We start from the raw sequence: 19,605 nt of genomic DNA on the forward strand, positions 1-19,605 counted from the left end.
CTGGGAATGTGTCTTGGAATGCTTATTTCGAGACACCACCCTCAAGAAATTCCGAATTAGCACCTCTGAGTAGAACCTGTTCACCTACATTTTAACTTGGAAAAACATTGCTTCAGCTCAGAGGAGAGACTCTCAGCAGGAAAGATTTCTCTGGAGATCAGCAGAAGACAGATCCTCAGGAGGGAATATTTTTCTGGCAAGCCTCAAACAACGTCAGAGAAATTGAATATTGTATGTATATGTTTACCTAAGACTGTTTATACCCAGGAGAATACATTTGTACCTAGCACTTGTATGAGATTATATGTGAGGAATCTTAAGGGATATGCCCCACACTGTATCCTTTCCATGCTTTCTCTCGGTTCTTCCTTACTTCTATGAATTTGGGAAGTAAGGAAGATAGCGATGGCATGAAAAGCATGTAGGAGGAGAGGCAAGGGGAGTCTATAGCATAATCTCTGAGAACTGTAGGTGTCCAGGCACTGTGAGGGAGAATATGCTTATTTTACTGTTTGGCAATGCTTGGTTAGCTATCAATGAACCAGAGCAGAAGACCAGAACGGAAACCATGACACCCACCCCAGCATAAGTTTGGGTTTCCTCCAAAGCCATTTCCCCGTGTATGTGGATGCAGCGAGCTGAAGAGAAGATATAAGTAGGCTTCAGGAAGCTACCTCCACGCTCTAGAACCCAAGGCGACCATTTCCGAGCTGCTTCTCTCTCCCTTTGGTCAGATCTACCTTCAGTTCCATGGGAGGCTTTGAGGGCCATCTGTACCCAGGACTGTCTCTCTTCTTCTATGGACTTTATCATGCACGACTAGTCTCCAGGGCCTTAATATGCAACTACCCTGTCCAGTATCTGCCACGCTATCCCTGGAGCAAAGGACGATGGGCAAGACTGCAGCAAGTATGCTATGTTGGGCTGGTGAAGATATTAAGTGCCTTCATTTTAGCAGCCCAAGAGCTGCATAACATACAGGGACAGTTTGTACTTATCAGCAAGATATATCATCAGAGAAACTTTTTGTACCGCAAACAGTGGCAACATTTCACTCTCTATATGGCCTTCTTTCTGAGCGGGTGTGTGGATGTGGTGAGCCAGAACTTGCTGCCCCAGCGGTGTGCTGCTCTGGAGCAGGGCGCCCAAGCCCTGGGCATGTTTCTCTTTCTGCCTCTGATGGTGTCTCACATACAGGACTCCGAAGGTGTGGAGCTGCAGTCCCACGTCCTGCTCACCCAGGCCATATTCCTGCTGGCACTGGTGGTGGTCGCAGAGCTGTGGGCTCCCGATATGCTGCAGCTTTGGGTGATGAAGGCCTTTTTTTATATGTTGACAGGCTCTTGGCTGATTCAGATAGGTTTTATGCTGTACAAACCAATTTCTGGCTATAAATGGATGGACGATGATGAAAACGACATTATATTTGTTACCACCTTCTTCTGCTGGCATGTGGCTTTCATTGCCATTTTGATGATCTGGGTCTACGGCTTCTCCGTTGTGTGGTATTGTTACATTTGTTGATGTCCGAACCTGGGGAAGCCCAGAATGGTTCCTATCACCTGCACATTCTCAAACACCTGGATGAGAAGTTGTGGGAAGTGGTGGTGTTAGAGAGGAAGACGACCAAGGCAGCAGACTCTCCTGGGATGGACCTACCCCGTCTCCCCTCTGGCTTCTCTCAGTCTCATTTGCTGAGCAGTGTGCTGGGACAGGCAACTGAAACACAAGAGGCATGTCACAATGACCTTCATTCTCGGCTCCCCAAGTATTTCCCCCACCTCCTCTTCCTCTCCTCAACTCCAGCCAAGGCATTCTCTTTGCCTTTCTCCTCTCTGTAATCTTCACATCCCCCCCAGGAGAACAGAAAAATAAATGTACTATATCTTCCCTTTGGGTCTTTATATATATCCTCACTCACCCAAGAGAATACTGACCACAAGTTATGTTTAGTACATCATAATTTACCCATCATAGTAAGCACCTCCTCACCCTTTCTCTTTCTGGATCTCTTCAATACCTACACCAAATCTAAACTGTTATTTTAACTAGAAAGGGCTCAGAGAACAATTGCTGAATTATTTTCTTATGGTTTGTCAAAGAGATCTTTTGTTTTCAGCTTTATTAAGATATACTTAATTTACAAGCAATCGCACATATTTAATGTATATATTTTGGTGAGTTCGGGCATATGTGATACCATGATAACATCACCACACTCCTGGAAGGCATTTTCCTCCGCAGGGTCTAGCACAACAGAGCAGCACCTTGTACACAGCGAGGGCGCAAAAAGACCCGTGTGCTTTCAGGAGTGAGTCTCACTGAGTGTAGAGTCTGTCAGATTCTTCTGCCTGGATAGATCAGCCCATTATTCTATACACACCTCAATCCATTTCCAAGTGGTAGACTCACCTGGAACAACTCCTTTCTGGTTCTCATGTGTCGTGAAATTCAGTGGCTTATTTAATCCCACAAAAAAATTTTTTTTAATCCTCACAATTATCTTATCATGTAGGTTTATAGATGATAATCTAAGACTCAAAAGGTTTAAAAAAAAACACTAGCTTAAGGCAGTCAGATATCTAGTTATGTCGCATAATGCTATGCCTGGGTGTCCACAGAGGTGGAATTCTAAGTAGTAGAGTTAAATTGCTGGCAACTTGCAAAACAATGTCTTTATGACCCCTGCTATGCTTCTTTCCCTGCTGTGCCCAGGATACAGACAATCTGTTAGGCTTCTCTTACTCTTGGTCATGATTATAATATCCAGGCTTAGGACAGAGTGAGGCTGGGGCAGGGATTCTAGGGGGTCATCATCCTTCCGGTTTCCCTTTTGCTTCTAGTTCTTAGGAAAACTGGACATACCTGTCTTCCTTTGGTTCTGGACTTACTCTTCCTGGTTAATTTTCTAGTTCAACAGTTACTGTGTAGCAGGGGTGAATTATTGTCTTCTTCTTCTTTTTTTTTTTTTAAGATTTTATTTATTTATTTGACAGAGAGAGATCACAGGTAGACAGAGAGGCAGGCAGAGAGAGGAGGAAGCAGGCTCCCTGCCAAGCAGAGAGCCCGATGTGGGGCTCAATCCCAGGACCCTGGGATCATGATCTGAGCCAAAGGCAGAGGCTTCAACCCACTGAGCCACCCAGGTGCCCCAAATTATTGTCTTCTTGTTAAGGTTTTCTACTCTGTGGTTTGAGGAGCTGTGAGCATTCAGAGTTACTGCAAAGGGGGTGGTGCTTCCCAGTGTCATTTCAGGGGTGGTCAGCAATGTCTCTGAATGCGGGATGGCATGCATGTGACCGGCAGGCACCAACTCTCCAGGGAGGGCTTTCACCTTGCACCAGTAGGGTATCCAATCAGGTAGCAATGCTGCTCTCCACCGGGGATAACAGTGGTCTGTGGGGTGGAAATAAAATATTTCTTAGGCATTAGTTCAGCTTCTTTGCCTCTCCTTGGTCCTGGTGACCCGTGGAGCTTTGCAGTCCTCTCTGTAGGTCCTGCCCTGGTCCTGGTTGTCACCTCTGGGTCCCTTCCCCTTGTTTCTCCCTCACAATCTTGGGTATTTTTCAGGACTTGCCTAACCTTGCAACTCATCCTTCCTGAACCCTAGCTGAACCTCTTCGAGTGTCCTGAAGTTGGGAAAGTAGGGAATCTGTTTTTCCTCTGCATTCTTTCCTACTGATATGGCAAACCCCTGTTTTCTACTTCACTCGGCCCTCCTATTTTTGAATTAAGAGCATGGTTTGGATTTTTTTAATCTAAAAATTGACTCTTCTTTTCTTACAATTACAATCAAACCTCATCTTGTGGCAATGTCTGCCACTAACTGGGGAAGAAGTTATTTACAAGGGTGGAAAAGCAAAGCCTAATATTAATATATTAATATTTCAAGATATTATCTCTCTACAAAGATGAGGTTGAAGAGATACCAAAGCCATCTACTGACAGATCTGTCCCTTTCTGAGTACTTTTGAGCTCCTGGTAGATGCTGTTGAACTCATCTCCTGTAGTAAATTAATGCCTCCCAATATTATTATGTCTCACAGTATGTACCTTTGAGGTAAAATAATAAATATTAGCATGGTCACAACGCCACAAAGAATTATTACTAAGGGCTGATATAATGGTGGAATGGACAGACCTGATGTTTGGATGAAAGGGTCTTTCTGTTCTCTTCACATCACAGTAGGTATGAGCACTCTAAAAGTAATCCTTTGGATTTGTATCTTGAGATGTAAAACCTTTGGAATGTAAAACCAACTGAAGATAAACTTAGAAACAATAGCAACAGCAAAAAACCCCAGAGTTGTAGAGAGAAAGGTGTAATCTTCACCACCGCCCACCAGAGGGCACATTTGTACACAAGCCTGGAAAAGGTAATTGCTCTGTTTGGTGTTGAAGTATCAATTTAGAAAAAAACGAAGGGATGAAGAGAAGGGCAAAAAAATCCATAAGCAGGTGTTATCCAGGCATCTGGTAAACATAATGAAGGTCTGTTTGTTTCTTGTTAAACTTAGGCGTGTGGACTTGAGTAAACACAGAATTCAAACTCTAGGTATAGATTATAGATAGATAGATATGTGTGTATCTCAAAAACAAAACCGTGTACAATGCCCTTTGAGCTGAAACGGCTGCTGTCTTTTTAGCAACTTTATAAAATAATCAAAATGCTTTTGTTTAGCTCATCACATAATAGATATGCATCAAATAGTTGGTGAAGGAGTAAATAAAGTATCTAGGACAGGTGTAGCACATATGAAATGTTGGTTTAATTCTGATCTGCGTTTTGATGGATAAGTAGGAGTTTGTTAGAGGAGTTCAGGATAGGAATTCTGAGGTCTTTTATGTTTCCTCTGCTCAGACACCAAAGCCCAGCAAACATAACCTTATCAGAGCAGTTCCAGGGATGGAATTTCATGGCCCAGTGATACAGAGAACACTACCAAGTTCCTGTCCCTTAGGATGGGTGGCTAAGGAAGAGCCACACAAAATTGTTTAATGAGACGTTTAATAATTTACTTTTCAGTTTGAAGGCAGAATATTATTAATGGGCTCTTACTAATTGAAGGGGAATATTGTTCCAAAATAACAAAAACATTTGCAATTACTTGTATTGTAATTAACATCCAATAGATTAGGCATACATTGATATACTAATTATTAAATTTTTTAACTTGACATAAAAAATTATTTATAAATGTAATATTATTTAAAATTGCTATCATTTGTTCACCATCTTTCAATAAAATCATGCATTTGATAAATAATGCATATCATAAATCATAGGAAAAAAATTTTCCTAAACAGATTCCATTTCCATATTTCGTTAGTTGAAATTCCTTAGTTGTTTCATATTATAAAATTTAAATTTAAATTTACCCACTCAACCAAGAGAAATAAAATTATTGTTGCCAACTTCTTGAGGCTTCTCTGTCCAAAACTCGGAATTTTTATACATATTTTAGGTCAAAGAATATAAGATCAAGACTAACCCTTTCTTTGTAGGATTATATACGTTTTTGTTGTTGTTGTTTGTTTTCTGTTTTACTTTGGTTTTTGTTTTTATATATTTTTTAATCATTTTTTTTATTTATTTTCAGCATAACAGTATTCATTGTTTTTGTACCACACGCAGTGCTCCAGGCAGTCCGTGCCCTCTCTAATACCCACCACCTGGTTCCCCCAATCTCCCACCCCCCCACCTCTTCAAACCCTTCAGATTGTTTTTCAGAGTCCATAGTCTCTCATGGTTCACCTCCCCTTCCAATTTCCCCCAAATGCCTTCTCCTAACTCCCCATGTCCTCCATGCTATTTGTTATGCTCCACAAATAAGTGAAACCATATGATAATTGACTCTCTCTGCTTGACTTATTTCACTCAGCATAATCTCTTCCAGTCCCATCCATGTTGCTACAAAAGTTGGGTATTCATCCTTTCTGATGGAGGCATAATACTCCATAGTGTATATGGACCACATCTTCCTTATTTTTGTTTTGTTTTGTTTTTTGTTTTCTGTTTTGTTTTGTTTTGTTTTGGTTTTGCCTTTGGCCAAGACTTCACTAATCACCAGTCACAAAAGATTGTACTTCTTGGGGTGCCTGGGTGGTTCAGTTGTTAAGCATCTGCCTTCAGCTCAGGTCATGATCCCAGGGTCCTGGGATGGAGCCCCTCATTGGGCTCCCTGTTCAGTGGGAAGCCTGCTTCTCCCTCTCCCACTCCCCCTGCTTGTGTTTCCTCTCTTGCTGTCTCTGTCTGTCAAATAAATAAATCTTAAAAAAAAGAAAAAGAAAAAGAAAAAGAAAGGTTATACTTCTTATAATTTCAGTATCTTTCCTTAAAATGAATTGTTAGCTAAATAGCCCTATTTTAGTGAAAGTCTTTTCCAGTTTTTATTCTCTTTCTGTATTACTGTAGCTAAATGCACCAAGTCCTATTATGTACCATTATGTAGCATTTTAACCCCTTTATGTAGGACGAAATTGCACTTCCTTTTACTTTAAGATTACATGTATTGCATCGACCACCATTCTGAAGTCTTTGATTGAAATCTATTATATCAGCAAAGATGACAAAAATTAGGACTAAGGTCTAAATTCTGTACGCTGCATCTTTTCCTTAGATAGCTAACAATGAGCAGTAATGCACACAAATTTCTAAATCAGAAGGCACAGGTTTGCTTAGGAGAATTCTATTGTCTGTCGATATTATATCTCAAGCTTTCGTGAGTTAACACTGGGACAATGACTCTGTGTTACTTGCTTTATCTCTCCCGGACCCTCTTTCAGTGTCCCCTTTCCTCAATCACAATTTTTAGGTCTTTATATTTGGGCAGGACTTCAAGCTTTCCATATGGCCTTCACATCCATTTCTCAGCTGAACTGAATGTACATTAGCCGGTACCTACTACTGCCGGGCACTACGGGACATGGAGTGCCACTTCGTCTATGCCATTTCCTTTCAGCTCATTTCACCCAATTCCTAAGTAGTGTGATTTATTGTCCTACTGTTAAAAGAGGATGCCAGTTGGAGAGAACAGATTGCAAGGGAGCAACTATTACAATTTACTGTCATCCAACTTTCTATGTGTTTAACAACCTTTCTTCAGTCCCTTTCCAGATGGCTCATCCTCTCCTACCTTGGGACTTTCGAATCACTAAACTCAGCTTCCAAGGGTTTTGTAAACTGGTGGGTATTATTTCGGCAGGCAGTATCTCCTGGCTATTCTGTTCACTGAAAACATCAGCCTACCAGAGTCTTGAATTCCCTTTCTCTGTAGGGCTGTTGGGCACTTGGTTATCTTATCAAACAATTCTTCATTTTTCTGGCTCTCTTCCCATAGGAAGTGAATATTCAAATAAAAGACAATCACCTCTGTAAACCTTAATAATTTAGCCAAAAGTTACTGAGAAGAGAGTCAATCAGTGTCATACCTAAGAAAGGGTTAAAAGACTTGAAGAGTTCTGGAATTGTTGGGAAGCCTGTCATGTCTAAAAAATCTTCTTGTCCCAAAGAGAAGAAATTCGGAAGGTGCCAGGCATGTTAATAATGAACCACCAATAATCATTTACATTTGAAAAAGTGTTATGCTTCCTTTGGTTTATGTAAAGACCACTCTTTTTTAAAGTGACTTGGATTTTTAAAGTGAAGAGATTTGTGTTCCAAGAGGAGTTGGTAGCCTACCATATTTCTTCAATCAATTATCAGTTACCTCCTTTGTTAGTCAGTGTAATACACACACACACACACACACACACACACACACACACACACACACGAGAGAAAGAGAGAGAGATAGAGATATCAGGGCGAAGCTCTGGATGGTTTACTAATCTCTAATCTCATCTATTCCTTAGTTTATCCTGTCCTTTGGAAAAGAGCTATCACACCTGGGCAAAGAAGAAAACAAACAAACAAACAAAAAACCTTTCCATTCTTCCTAAAAGAATGGCATATGTAACACTGATATATACACCCACATTCCTTAAGGGAATGTGCTTTCAGACTTGTCCTCAATGAGGCTGCGAGCAGCATTCTCTCCTCGCGATCACTCACCCACCCTTCCCCAAAGCTCAGAGAGGCTACTGGAGCTATTAACAACTTAATAGAGCGTTGTCACTCAACAGTGGCAAGGACTAAAAGCCAACATCACTGGCTACAGGCATTTCAAGCATGATCCCTGACCTTTCAAGACCTTTTAGTTCTCAAAAGGAAAGGGAATCAGATGTCTCCCAAACTTGTGTGATAAGAATCACGTGGGGTACTTGTACATTACCATGTCCTTCCTCTGAAAGCTCTGACTTAGAAGGGCAGGGGTGGGGCTCGGGGATCCATATATTTTACAGGTGCCCCAAAATGATGATTATTCACAGGCAACTACAGGAAATTTTTGAATTAGATAAATTTGAGTTCACATCTCAGCTCTGGTACTTAGTGGCTGTGTGTTGGGTCAGATCTATAATGCAATGATTTCCCAGATCTCTGGTTGTCTCCTTTACCCCAGTGTATGTTTACCCTGGAAATGGCAGCAGATCTCTTCAGCAAAGATTAGGAAAGAGATTCATAGTAATTTCTGAAAGAAGTCCAGGGACTGAAAGAAGTCCAAGGGGCTTTTTTTTTTAATTTTATTTTTTATAAACATATAATATATTTTTATCCCCAGGGGTACAGGTCTGTGAATCGCCAGGTTTACACACTTCACAGCACTCACCATAGCACATACCCTCCCCAATGTCTATAACCACACCCCCCCCAACTCCCCTCCCCCCATCAACCCTCAATTTGTTTTGTGAGATTAAGAGTCACTTATGGTTTTTCTCTCTCCCAATCCCATCTTGTTTCATTTACTCTTCTCCTACCCCCTTAACCCCCCATGTTGCATCTCCTTTCCCTCATATCAGGGAGATCATATGATAGTTGTCTTTCTCCAATTGACTTATTTCGCTAAGCATGATACCCTCTAGTTCCATCCACGTCGTCGCAAATGGCAAGATTTCATTTCTTTTGATGGCTGCATAGTATTCCATTGTGTATATATACCACATCTTCTTTATCCATTCGTCTGTTGATGGACATCTAGGTTCTTTCCATAGTTTGGCTATTGTAGACATTGCTGCTATAAACATTCGGGTGCACGTGCCCCTTTGGATCACTACGTTTGTATCTTTAGGGTAAATACCCAGCAGTGCAATTGCTGGGTCATAGGGTAGTTCTATTTTCAACATTTTGAGGAACCTCCATGCTGTTTTCCAGAGTGGTTGCACCAGCTTGCATTCCCACCAACAGTGTAGGAGGGTTCCCCTTTCTCCACATCCTCGCCAGCATCTGTCATTTCCTGACTTGTTAATTTTAGCCATTCTGACTGGTGTGAGGTGATATCTCATTGTGGTTTTGATTTGCATTTCCCTGATGCCGAGTGATATGGAACACTTTTTCATGTGTCTGTTGGCCATCTGGATGTCTTCTTTGCAGAAATGTCTGTTCATGTCTTCTGCCCATTTCTTGATTGGATTATTTGTTCTTTGGGTGTTGAGTTTGCTAAGTTCTTTATAGATTTTGGACACTAGCCCTTTATCTGATATGTCGTTTGCAAATATCTTCTCCCATTCTGTCAGTTGTCTTTTGGTTTTGTTAACTGTTTCTTTTGCTGTGCAAAAGCTTTTGATCTTGATAAAATCACAATAGTTCATTTTTGCCCTTGCTTCCCTTGCCTTTGGTGATGTTCCTAGAAAGATGTTGCTGCGGCTGAGGTCAAAGACGTTGCTGCCTGTGTTCTCCTCAAGGATTTTGATGGATTCCTTTCTCACATTGAGGTCCTTCATCCATTTTGAGTCTATTTTCGTGTGTGGTGTAAGGAAATGATCCAATTTCATTTTTCTGCATGTGGCTGTCCAATTTTCCCAACACCATTTGTTGAAGAGGCTGTCTTTTTTCCATTGGACATTCTTTCCTGCTTTGTCAAAGATTAGTTGGCCATAGAGTTGAGGGTCTATTTCTGGGCTCTCTATTCTGTTCCATTGATCTATGTGTCTGTTTTTGTGCCAGTACCATGCTGTCTTGATGATGACAGCTTTGTAATAGAGCTTGAAGTCCGGAATTGTGATGCCACCAACTTTGGCTTTCTTTTTCAATATTCCTTTGGCTATTCGAGGTCTTTTCTGGTTCCATATAAATTTTAGGATTATTTGTTCCATTTCTTTGAAAAAAATGGATGGTACTTTGATAGGAATTGCATTAAATGTGTAGATTGCTTTAGGTAGCATAGACATTTTCACAATATTTATTCTTCCAATCCAGGAGCATGGAACATTTTTCCATTTCTTTGTGTCTTCTTCAATTTCTTTCATGAGTACTTTATAGTTTTCTGTGTATAGATACTTAGTCTCTTTGGTTAGGTTTATTCCTAGGTATCTTATAGTTTTGGGTGCAATTGTAAATGGGATGGACTCCTTAATTTCTCTTTCTTCTGTCTTGTTGTTGGTGTAGAGAAATGCAACTGATTTCTGTGCATTGATTTTATATCCTGACACTTTACTGAATTCCTGTACAAGTTCTAGCAGTTTTGGGGTGGAGTCTTTTGGGTTTTCCACATATAGTATCATATCATCTGTGAAGAGTGATAGTTTGACTTCTTCTTTGCCAATTTGGATGCCTTTAGTTTCCTTTTGTTGTCTGATTGCTGAGGCTAGGACTTCTAGTACTATGTTGAATAGCAGTGGTGATAACAGACATCCCTGCTGTGTTCCTGACCTTAGCGGAAAAGTTTTCAGTTTTTCTCCATTGAGAATGATATTTGCGGTGGGTTTTTCATAGATGGCTTTGATAATATTGAGGTATGTGCCCTCTTTCCCTACACTTTGAAGAGTTTTGATCAGGAAGGGATGCTGTACTTTGTCAAATGCTTTTTCAGCATCTATGGAGAGTATCATATGGTTCTTGTTCTTTCTTTTATTAATGTGTTGTATCACATTGATTGATTTGCGGATGTTGAACCAACCTTGAAGCCCTGGAATAAATCCCACTTGGTTGTGGTGAATAATCCTTTTAATGTACTGTTGAATCCTATTGGCTAGTATTTTGGTGAGAATTTTTGCATCTGTGTTCATCAAGGATATTGGTCTGTAGTTCTCTTTTTTGATGGGATCCTTGTCTGGTTTTGGGATCAAGGTGATGCTGGCCTCATAAAATGAGTTTTGAAGTTTTCCTTCCATTTCTATTTTTTGGAACAGTTTCAGGAGAATAGGAATTAGTTCTTCTTTAAACATTTGGTAGAATTCCCCCGGGAAGCCGTCTGGCCCTGGGCTTTTGTTTGTTTGGAGATTTTTGATGACTGTTTCAATCTCCTTACTGGTTATGGGTCTGTTCAGGCTTTCTATTTCTTCCTGGTTCAGTTGTGGTAGTTTATATGTCTCTAGGAATGCATCCATTTCTTCCAGATTGTCAAATTTGTTGGCGTAGAGTTGCTCATAGTATGTTCTTATAATTGTCTGTATTTCTTTGGTGTTAGTTGTGATCTCTCCTCTTTCATTCATGATTTTATTTATTTGGGTCCTTTCTCTTTTCTTTTTGATAAGTCTGGCCAGGGGTTTATCAATCTTATTAATTCTATCAAAGAACCAGCTCCTAGTTTCGTTGATTTGTTCTATTGTTTTTTTGGTTTCTATTTCATTGATTTCTGCTCTGATCTTTATGATTTCTCTTCTCCTGCTGGGTTTAGGGTTTCTTTCTTGTTCTTTCTCCAGCTCCTTTAGGTGTAGGGTTAGGTTGTGTACCTGAGACCTTCCTTGTTTCTTGAGAAAGGCTTGTACCGCTACATATTTTCCTCTCAGGACTGCCTTTGTTGTGTCCCACAGATTTTGAACCGTTGTGTTTTCATTATCATTTGTTTCCATGAATTTTTTCAATTCTTCTTTAATTTCCTGGTTGACCCATTCATTCTTTAGAAGGATGCTGTTTAGTCTCCATGTATTTGGGTTCTTTCCAAATTTCCTCTTGTGATTGAGTTCTAGCTTCAGAGCATTGTGGTCTGAAAATATGCAGGGAATGATTCCAATCTTTTGATAATGGTTGAGACCTGATTTAGGACCGAGGATGTGATCTATTCTGGAGAATGTTCCATGTGCACTAGAGAAGAATGTGTATTCTGTTGCTTTGGGATGAAATGTTCTGAATATATCTGTGATGTCCATCTGGTCCAGTGTGTCATTTAAGGCCTTGATTTCCTTGTTGATCTTTTGCTTGGATGATCTGTCCATTTCAGTGAGGGGAGTGTTAAAGTCCCCTACGATTATTGTATTATTGTCGATGTGTTTCTTTGATTTTGTTATTAATTGGTTTATATAGTTGGCTGCTCCCATGTTAGGGGCATAGATATTTAAAATTGTTAGATCTTCTTGTTGGACAGTTCCTTTGAGTATGATATAGTGTCCTTCCTCATCTCTTATTATAGTCTTTGGCTTAAAATCTAATTGATCTGATATAAGGATTGCCACTCCTGCTTTCTTCTGATGTCCATTAGCATGGTAAATTCTTTTCCACCCCCTCACTTTAAATCTGGAGGTGTCTTCGGGTTTAAGATGAGTTTCTTGTAGGCAACATATAGATGGGTTTTGTTTTTTTATCCATTCTGATACCCTGTGTCTTTTGATTGGGGCATTTAGCCCATTAACATTCAGGGTAAGTATTGAGAGATATGAATTTAGTGCCATTGTATTGCCTGTAAGGTGACTGTTATTGTATATTGTCTCTGTTTCTTTCTGATCTACTACTTTTAGGGTCTCTCTTTGCTTAGAGGACCCCTTTCAATATTTCCTGTAGAGCTGGTTTGGTATTTGCAAATTCTTTCAGTTTTTGTTTGTCCTGGAAGCTTTTAATCTCTCCTTCTATTTTCAATGATAGCCTAGCTGGATATAGTATTCTTGGCTGCATGTTTTTCTCGTATAGTGCTCTGAATATATCGTGCCAGCTCTTTCTGGCCTGCCAGGTCTCTGTGGATAAGTCTGCTGCCAATCTAATATTTTTACCATTGTATGTTACAGACTTCTTATCCCAGGCTGCTTTCAGGATTTTCTCTTTGTCACTAAGACTTGTAAATTTTACTATTAGGTGACGGGGTGTGGACCTATTCTTATCGATTTTGAGGGGGGTTCTCTGAGCTTCCTGGATTTTGATGCTTGTTCCCTTTGCCATATTGGGGAAATTCTCTCTGATAATTCTCTCCAATATACCTTCTGCTCCCCTCTCTCTTTCTTCTTCTTCTGGAATCCCAATTATTCTAATGTTGTTTCGTCTTATGGTGTCACTTATCTCTCGAATTCTCCCCTCGTGGTCCAGTAGCTGTTTGTCCCTCTTTTGCTCAGCTTCTTTATTCTCTGTCATTTGGTCTTCTATATCACTAATTCTTTCTTCTGCCTCATTTATCCTAGCAGTTAGAGCCTCCATTTTTGATTGTACCTCATTAATAGCTTTTTTTATTTCAACTTGGTTAGATTTTAGTTCTTTTATTTCTCCAGAAAGGGCTTTTACATCTCCCGAGAGGGTTTCTCTAATCTCTTCCATGCCTTTTTCGAGCCTGGCTAGAACCTTGAGAATCATCATTCTGAACTCTAGATCTGACATATTACCTATGTCTATATTGATTAGGTCCCTAGCCTTTGGTACTGCCTCTTGTTCTTTTTTTTGTGGTGAATTTTTCCGCCTTGTCATTTTGTCCAGATAAAAGTATATGAAGGAGCAAGTAAAATACTAAAAGGGTGGCAACAACCCCAGGAAAATATGCTTTAGCCAAATCAGAAGAGATCCCAAATCGTGAGGGGGGAGAAAGGGGATAAAAAGGTTCAGAAAGAAAAAAAAGAAAAAAAGAAAAGAAACAATTAAAAAAAGAAAACCAATAAAGAAAAAATATAAAAAGGAAAAAAATATATATATATATATTAGATAAACTAGTTAAAAAAGTTAAAAAAGAAAAGGGTAAAAGTTAAAAAAAATTTAGCAGAAGAAGAGAAAAAAAAATTGAAAAAGAAAAAAAATTTAAATTAACTGCAAGGCTAAAGAATCATAGGGAGAAAGCCATGAGTTCCGTGCTTTGCTTTCTCCTCCTCTGGAATTCTGCTGCTCTCCTTGGTATTGAAATTGCACTCCTTGGTAGGTGAACTTGGTCCTGGCTGGGTTTCTTGTTGATAATCTTGGGGAGGGGCCTGTTGTAGTGATTCTCAAGTGTCTTTGCCCCGGACGGAGTTGCACCGCCCTTACCAGGGGCCGGGCTGAGTAATCCGCTCGGGTTTGCTTTCGGGAGCTTTTGTTCCCTGAGCGCTTTCCGTAGAGTCCGGAGGGCGGGAATGAAGATGGCGGCCTCCCGGTCTCCGGCCCAGAGGAGCCGAGATCCCGGGGCCCCACTCCTCAGTGCGCCCTCAGAGAACAGCGCCCAATTACTCCCGTCACCCTGCCTCCGGCCGCGCTCCGAGCTGACCGAGCCTGCGACCGGTTCAAGGTAACCCCGAGCTTAGAGCTTACTCCTCGGCTCTGTCTCTATAGCCGGCTTCCCCGTTCTAATACCTGTAAGCTCTGCGACACTCAGACACCCCCGATCCTTCTGTGACCTGCGGGACCTGAGGCCATGCTGACCCCGCGTGGGCTTCACCCCGGTTAAGCCTCTGGAGCGATGTCCCTCAGCGGAACAGACTTTTAAAAGTCCTGATTTTGTGCTCCGTTGCTCCGCCACTTGCAGGGAGCCGGCCCCAAGGGGCTTATTTTTAAGTCCATTCAAATGCATGTGAAAAGGAGGTATGATTTACTAGCATGTTTGAAATAACATGGGCTCTTGAATCAAATAGGCAGACTAAAATCTGTGTTGTACTTCCTGTCTTTCAGTGAAAGAGAGGTAATAACCTCTAGTTTGTGGGTTAAGAATCAAATTAGAACAAACTATAAATACCTAGCCTAGCTTCTTCCTCATGGAAGATATTCAACGAATGTTTATTCTATTCCTTTTCAATGCCAATGGATTATGAAGTAACCCACAGCCAACCAGAAGAGAAACTATCTGGGAAAGAGGAGAAAGGGTAGAAAACACACGTGGATAGTTGGTTGAATTTGCCAGCTTATCTGGAAGATAAGTCAACTCATTAAACATTAAACATTCACCAAGTACCTATTAAATTTCTAGAAGGATCTTAGACACAAGAGACACATTAGAAATAAATGAACAGATCCTTGCTTCCCTGAAGCATAGTGTCAAGTTAAAGAGACAGAACTAAAACTCGGGACCTGTATAACTTGAAAACAACTTATGAAGAACTTGTCAGAGCACACAAAATAGTATATGGACTAAAAGCCTAAGTATAGGAAGAGTCTGGTACATTCCAGGAGATCCAGGAGATGAGGTAACAAAGACTTATCTTCAGACTGAGGTCTACACCAGACAGAAATAGGCCACTTCCTGATAGAATCTGGAACCCCTTGGAGGGGGTGTCACTGCATGTTCACAAGGGGTGGAGTTCTGTTGACTGGGGGTTAAAATTCTGCCTCCTAATCAATCACAGTGGCAGGGAAAGCATGGCAACATGAGCAATGCTGGTGAGTGTCTAAAAGGGATGTTTCTGAGGCTTTTAGCTCCCCCGACATAAGGCAAACCTCTCACCTTCCCAGTCTTAAACCACATATGGCTTTTATGTTTCATGCCCTTTATTTCCTTTTTTTCCTTCTTCTCCTCCCCAACTCCCACCCCCACTTTATGCCACCTGATCTTTAAGAATAGGACAGAGCCCCAATCATAGAAGAGTAAAGCCACTAAGAAGGAGGAAGAAAAACACAGATTGGGCTATCATGTGCCATGTCTCCTCCAGGGAGAAGGCTAGCATGAGGTTTGGGATTACCCAATGATTTCATTTGTTCCCAAGTCAGTATTATTGTATGGAATGAATGTTGAAGGCCTGCCCAAATTACTAGGAAGTTTCAAGGCAGAACAGGTGAAAATAGAAACACAGGAATGAAGACATAGTAGGATAAGGAAGGGAAAGATGTGGAAAACCTAGTTTATATACCCCATTAAGACTGTCTTATTAGTGGCAAATTCTGTCATAGTCAAGCCCCTTGTCACCAATAGCATGTATAGCTATGGAACACAATCAGTTGGGAAATTTCTGCCAAACCCCACTTTCCTGCATTCAGATTGTCTCAATAATCTTATTAAAAAATCCATGCCAGGCTCTCTGAATGATAAATCAACAATTGAACAAAAGCTCAAAAGACTGAAGAACTCTTGAAAGAAGAGTTCATTCAACTTTTATAAAGCTTAGATATTAATGTAAGCACTTTAGTGCCTAGGAGAAGAATATTAAAAGACAGAGCTCCTCATCTCATTGAGCTCAGTCTGTTGAGGAAGACAGATGATACATCAATGGAAGAAAACAGTGACTTGTTAATTATAACAATGGGAGATATAAATAATGGTGCAGGGGGGTAGCGATTGACTTTGCAATTGTGGTAGATTCTACCATGATTGGTTCAGCAAGAAGATCATATGTAAATCAGTTCTTGATGACTAGTGATTTGCAAACAAATGGGTTGAGAGGACATTTTAAGTGATGGGAATATGGGAACAAAGATATGGAGATTGAAAGTGAGAGTGCATAGCACGTGTAGGAAAGAGCAATATCTTGGCTGGCAAACAAGAGGAAGCATGGTATGGTGCTGGCACATAACCCAAAGGCCAGATCTGGTGAAGCCTTAGATTTGTAGGACACTGAGTAGTTTTGGAAGGGCTTTAACAACCACAGCATTAGAAGACTATAGTGGCAGTATGTGGAAAGCGCTTGGAAGGGAAAGTTAAGGAGACCATTAGGTGAGAGATGATAGGACCTGAAAAAAGGACAGTGACTTAATGGATGGAGAGGAAAGGATAGATTCCAGAGATATGTAGGAGGAGAGACTACATAACATGGTCCTCCATTTCTTAGGGGAGTATTTGAGAGGAAGAGAAACAGAACAAGGGGGTAATCAAAGATGATTTTCAGGATTCTGATTTAGACAATTGAAAGAGTGGTGGTTCTAGTGATTGAGATTGGGAATACAGGAAAAAGATCAGGTTAGGAAGCAAAATGATCAGATCAGCTTTGAAAATGTTGAGATGGAAGTGCTGGTAGATGTTCATGGAGGGATGTCCCATAGCTCATTGGATATTTAGAACTAAAGCCAAGGAAAGAAGTCTGGACTAAAAACATATGTTTTGGAATCATTCATGTGGACTACATAAAATAGATCAGTGAATGCTTCTAAAAAGAAGAGCAGAGATATCTGTGTAGCAAAGGGCAAACTGGACATCAGCTATATTGCAATAGTGTTTGATTTGGGGTTCCTATTTCTATTACACAAAGACAATAGCGACCATCATCATAAAAAATGTTTAGTTTTCTTATATTATCACAACTGCACTCTAGCAGCTGTGAGTGGCACTTACTGTTCTCACCAGACATTTAACTAGACTAAGAGACAGGACTAATATAGTATTTATGTTGCTCATTTTATACGTCGTTCATTATAAACTTTGGGTATGATGGGAAAATGCTGGACATTGATAAAACAACTGGATTATTCACTTGTTGAATATTGGGCATTAAAGAGCATACACAGTGAGTTAGAGCAAACTTTGAGGAGACACACAGTCCACCTGTGGTCTCTGCGCTTGGCTTCATGACATTCAACATTCATCCCCTCAGATTAAATTCCGCTACACAATGATCAGCCCTGAAAGGAGTAATAAATACTTTGCATGACCAAATCAGTATTCAAAAAAGTTCTTGTTGGGGTCTAAATCAACAAGTTGAAATTCAAATGGAATAAATGTAAGTTCCTGCCCTTGGTTTCTGAAAAGTGACTGCATGAATAAAGGATAGTGGATAGTGGAGTTAATAGTGTAATATGGCAGCACCCAAAGCTAACCCCATTTTGGGCCACACCAATAGAACATATAAATGGACAAAGTTGTCTTTGCTCTTCCCTGGGAAGCATGCAGAGTGCTTGAGTTGCAGGTGCCACTCTAGTCAGAGAGGGAGGACCCAGGTAGAAAGCAGGCCATTTGAAGAATGGCTGAGGAATTGTTTAGTGACTGATGAGCCAGAAGGGTTGGAGGTGGACAGAAGGTTGAGATGGTTTTATAAATATGGGAGCATCAAACCATTTAAGAGGACTTAGATGAATTCTGTTGAGCTTCAGACGGCAGAATTTCTGCAAATGGAAAGAAGATAAAAGAAGGCAGTTTACAATAGGAAAGTCTTCCTAACAATTTCATTTCTTCATAAATGGAATGGGTAGCCCTGGGAAGCTGTGAGTTCCCCACAGCTGGGAGTGTTTAAGCAGAGCGATATTGCACAGAAGAGTCCTGGAGAGAAGGAAAAATCAAGATAGATGACCCTAAAGGTCATCAAATGCTGAGATTTGGCCAAGTGAAATAATCTGTGCTATTTCTTCGTTTTCTCATCCTGAAAACAACCCTGGTTCATAAGGTTTTATTTGTTTGTTTATTTGTTTGCTTTTTCTCCCCATATAGAGATAATCGGTTCTACAAATCTTATAATTCTGCTAGAGGATGAAATCTTTGCCGACTTTTTCAACACATTTCTTTCTCTTCCGGTAAGTATTCCCAGAATTAAATTCAAATGTTTGCTCAATAGCCAAATAGTGAATCACACTGAGCTGAGTACATTTAAAAAATAAATAAGTAAACTACTAACTCAAGGCTATTTAAATTTGAGCAAATAAGTAGGAACCAGAATCTCCTTTAAAATCTCTGGGAGTTTCCCATTACTAATAAATCCCAAACCCTCAGATTTCTGAGTTGCATTTGCTTGTCTGGTTATTTCCCATCACATCCTCCGCTGGCACCCAGATCTGCAGGGACAGCAACTGCACCCTCACGGAGTACACCTGGCATTCTCTCACCGCTGCACCCCTTCTTGGCTGTGTTGTTAATTTTTATAATTCCACCTACCAAAGTCTTTTTTTTTTTTTTAGATTTTATTTATTTATTTGAGAGAGAGAGAGAGGGAGAGCATAAGCAGAGGAGGGGCAGAGGGGGAAGAATAAGTAGACTTCCCACTGGGCAGGGAGACCTATGTGGGGCTTGATCCCAGAATCATCACCTGAGCCGAAGGCAGCCGCTTAACCGACTGAGCACCCAGGCGCTCCACCACCTACCAACATCTTAACCATTTTTCAAATCTCTACTTAAATCCTATTCTTGAGAAATTTCTATCTCCTAATCGGAACTTGTTTCTCCCTGCCTTTGAGTCCCATGGGCACTTTCCAACTCTGTTGTATTGTATGGGTGTGTCTCTCCCACTTAGTTGTGAGACTGTGAATTCCTGCAGGACAAGGACCTTGGATTACGTATTTTGCTCTATTTTTCTTACCAGGTGTTTGGAATCTAGCACTTTCTAAGATGTTGCCTGAAACTGAAGATGTATTTCCTTAACCCATGCAACTAAAATCTGAAACATCAAAATATTCTTAGATCCAAACCTAGACTGATCCCATATCTTTTTTGGTTTAAGTTTCTGGTTATATCTTAAAGTTGGTGCCTTATAATTTGTGGCTCAGTGTGTCCTTTCCCA

General features: G+C 40.5%; 2 protein-coding genes across 2 annotated transcripts in view; both read left to right on the forward strand.

The window, feature by feature from the left end:
- Window positions 1-726: 726 nt before the first annotated feature.
- On the forward strand, window positions 727-1,887 carry LOC111150786 (transmembrane epididymal protein 1-like). Its single transcript, XM_022508385.1, has one exon. The coding sequence runs from the start codon at window positions 751-753 to the stop codon at window positions 1,522-1,524; it is 774 nt and encodes a 257-aa protein (XP_022364093.1). The 5' UTR covers window positions 727-750; the 3' UTR covers window positions 1,525-1,887.
- A 13,671-nt stretch (window positions 1,888-15,558) lies between these two features.
- Window positions 15,559-19,605, forward strand: part of LOC111150784 (regulator of G protein signaling like 1) — an 84,959-nt gene continuing 80,912 nt past the window's right edge. The window contains exons 1-2 of the mRNA XM_022508383.1: window positions 15,559-15,571; window positions 18,543-18,625. Of these exons, the coding sequence (XP_022364091.1) occupies window positions 15,559-15,571; window positions 18,543-18,625 (96 nt within the window). The remainder of the gene's footprint in view (window positions 15,572-18,542; window positions 18,626-19,605) is intronic.

The sequence above is a fragment of the Enhydra lutris genome, unplaced genomic scaffold (genome assembly GCF_002288905.1).
Source record: "Enhydra lutris kenyoni isolate GAN:26980312 unplaced genomic scaffold, ASM228890v2 scaffoldscaffold24, whole genome shotgun sequence".
Classification (NCBI taxonomy): domain Eukaryota; kingdom Metazoa; phylum Chordata; class Mammalia; order Carnivora; family Mustelidae; genus Enhydra; species Enhydra lutris.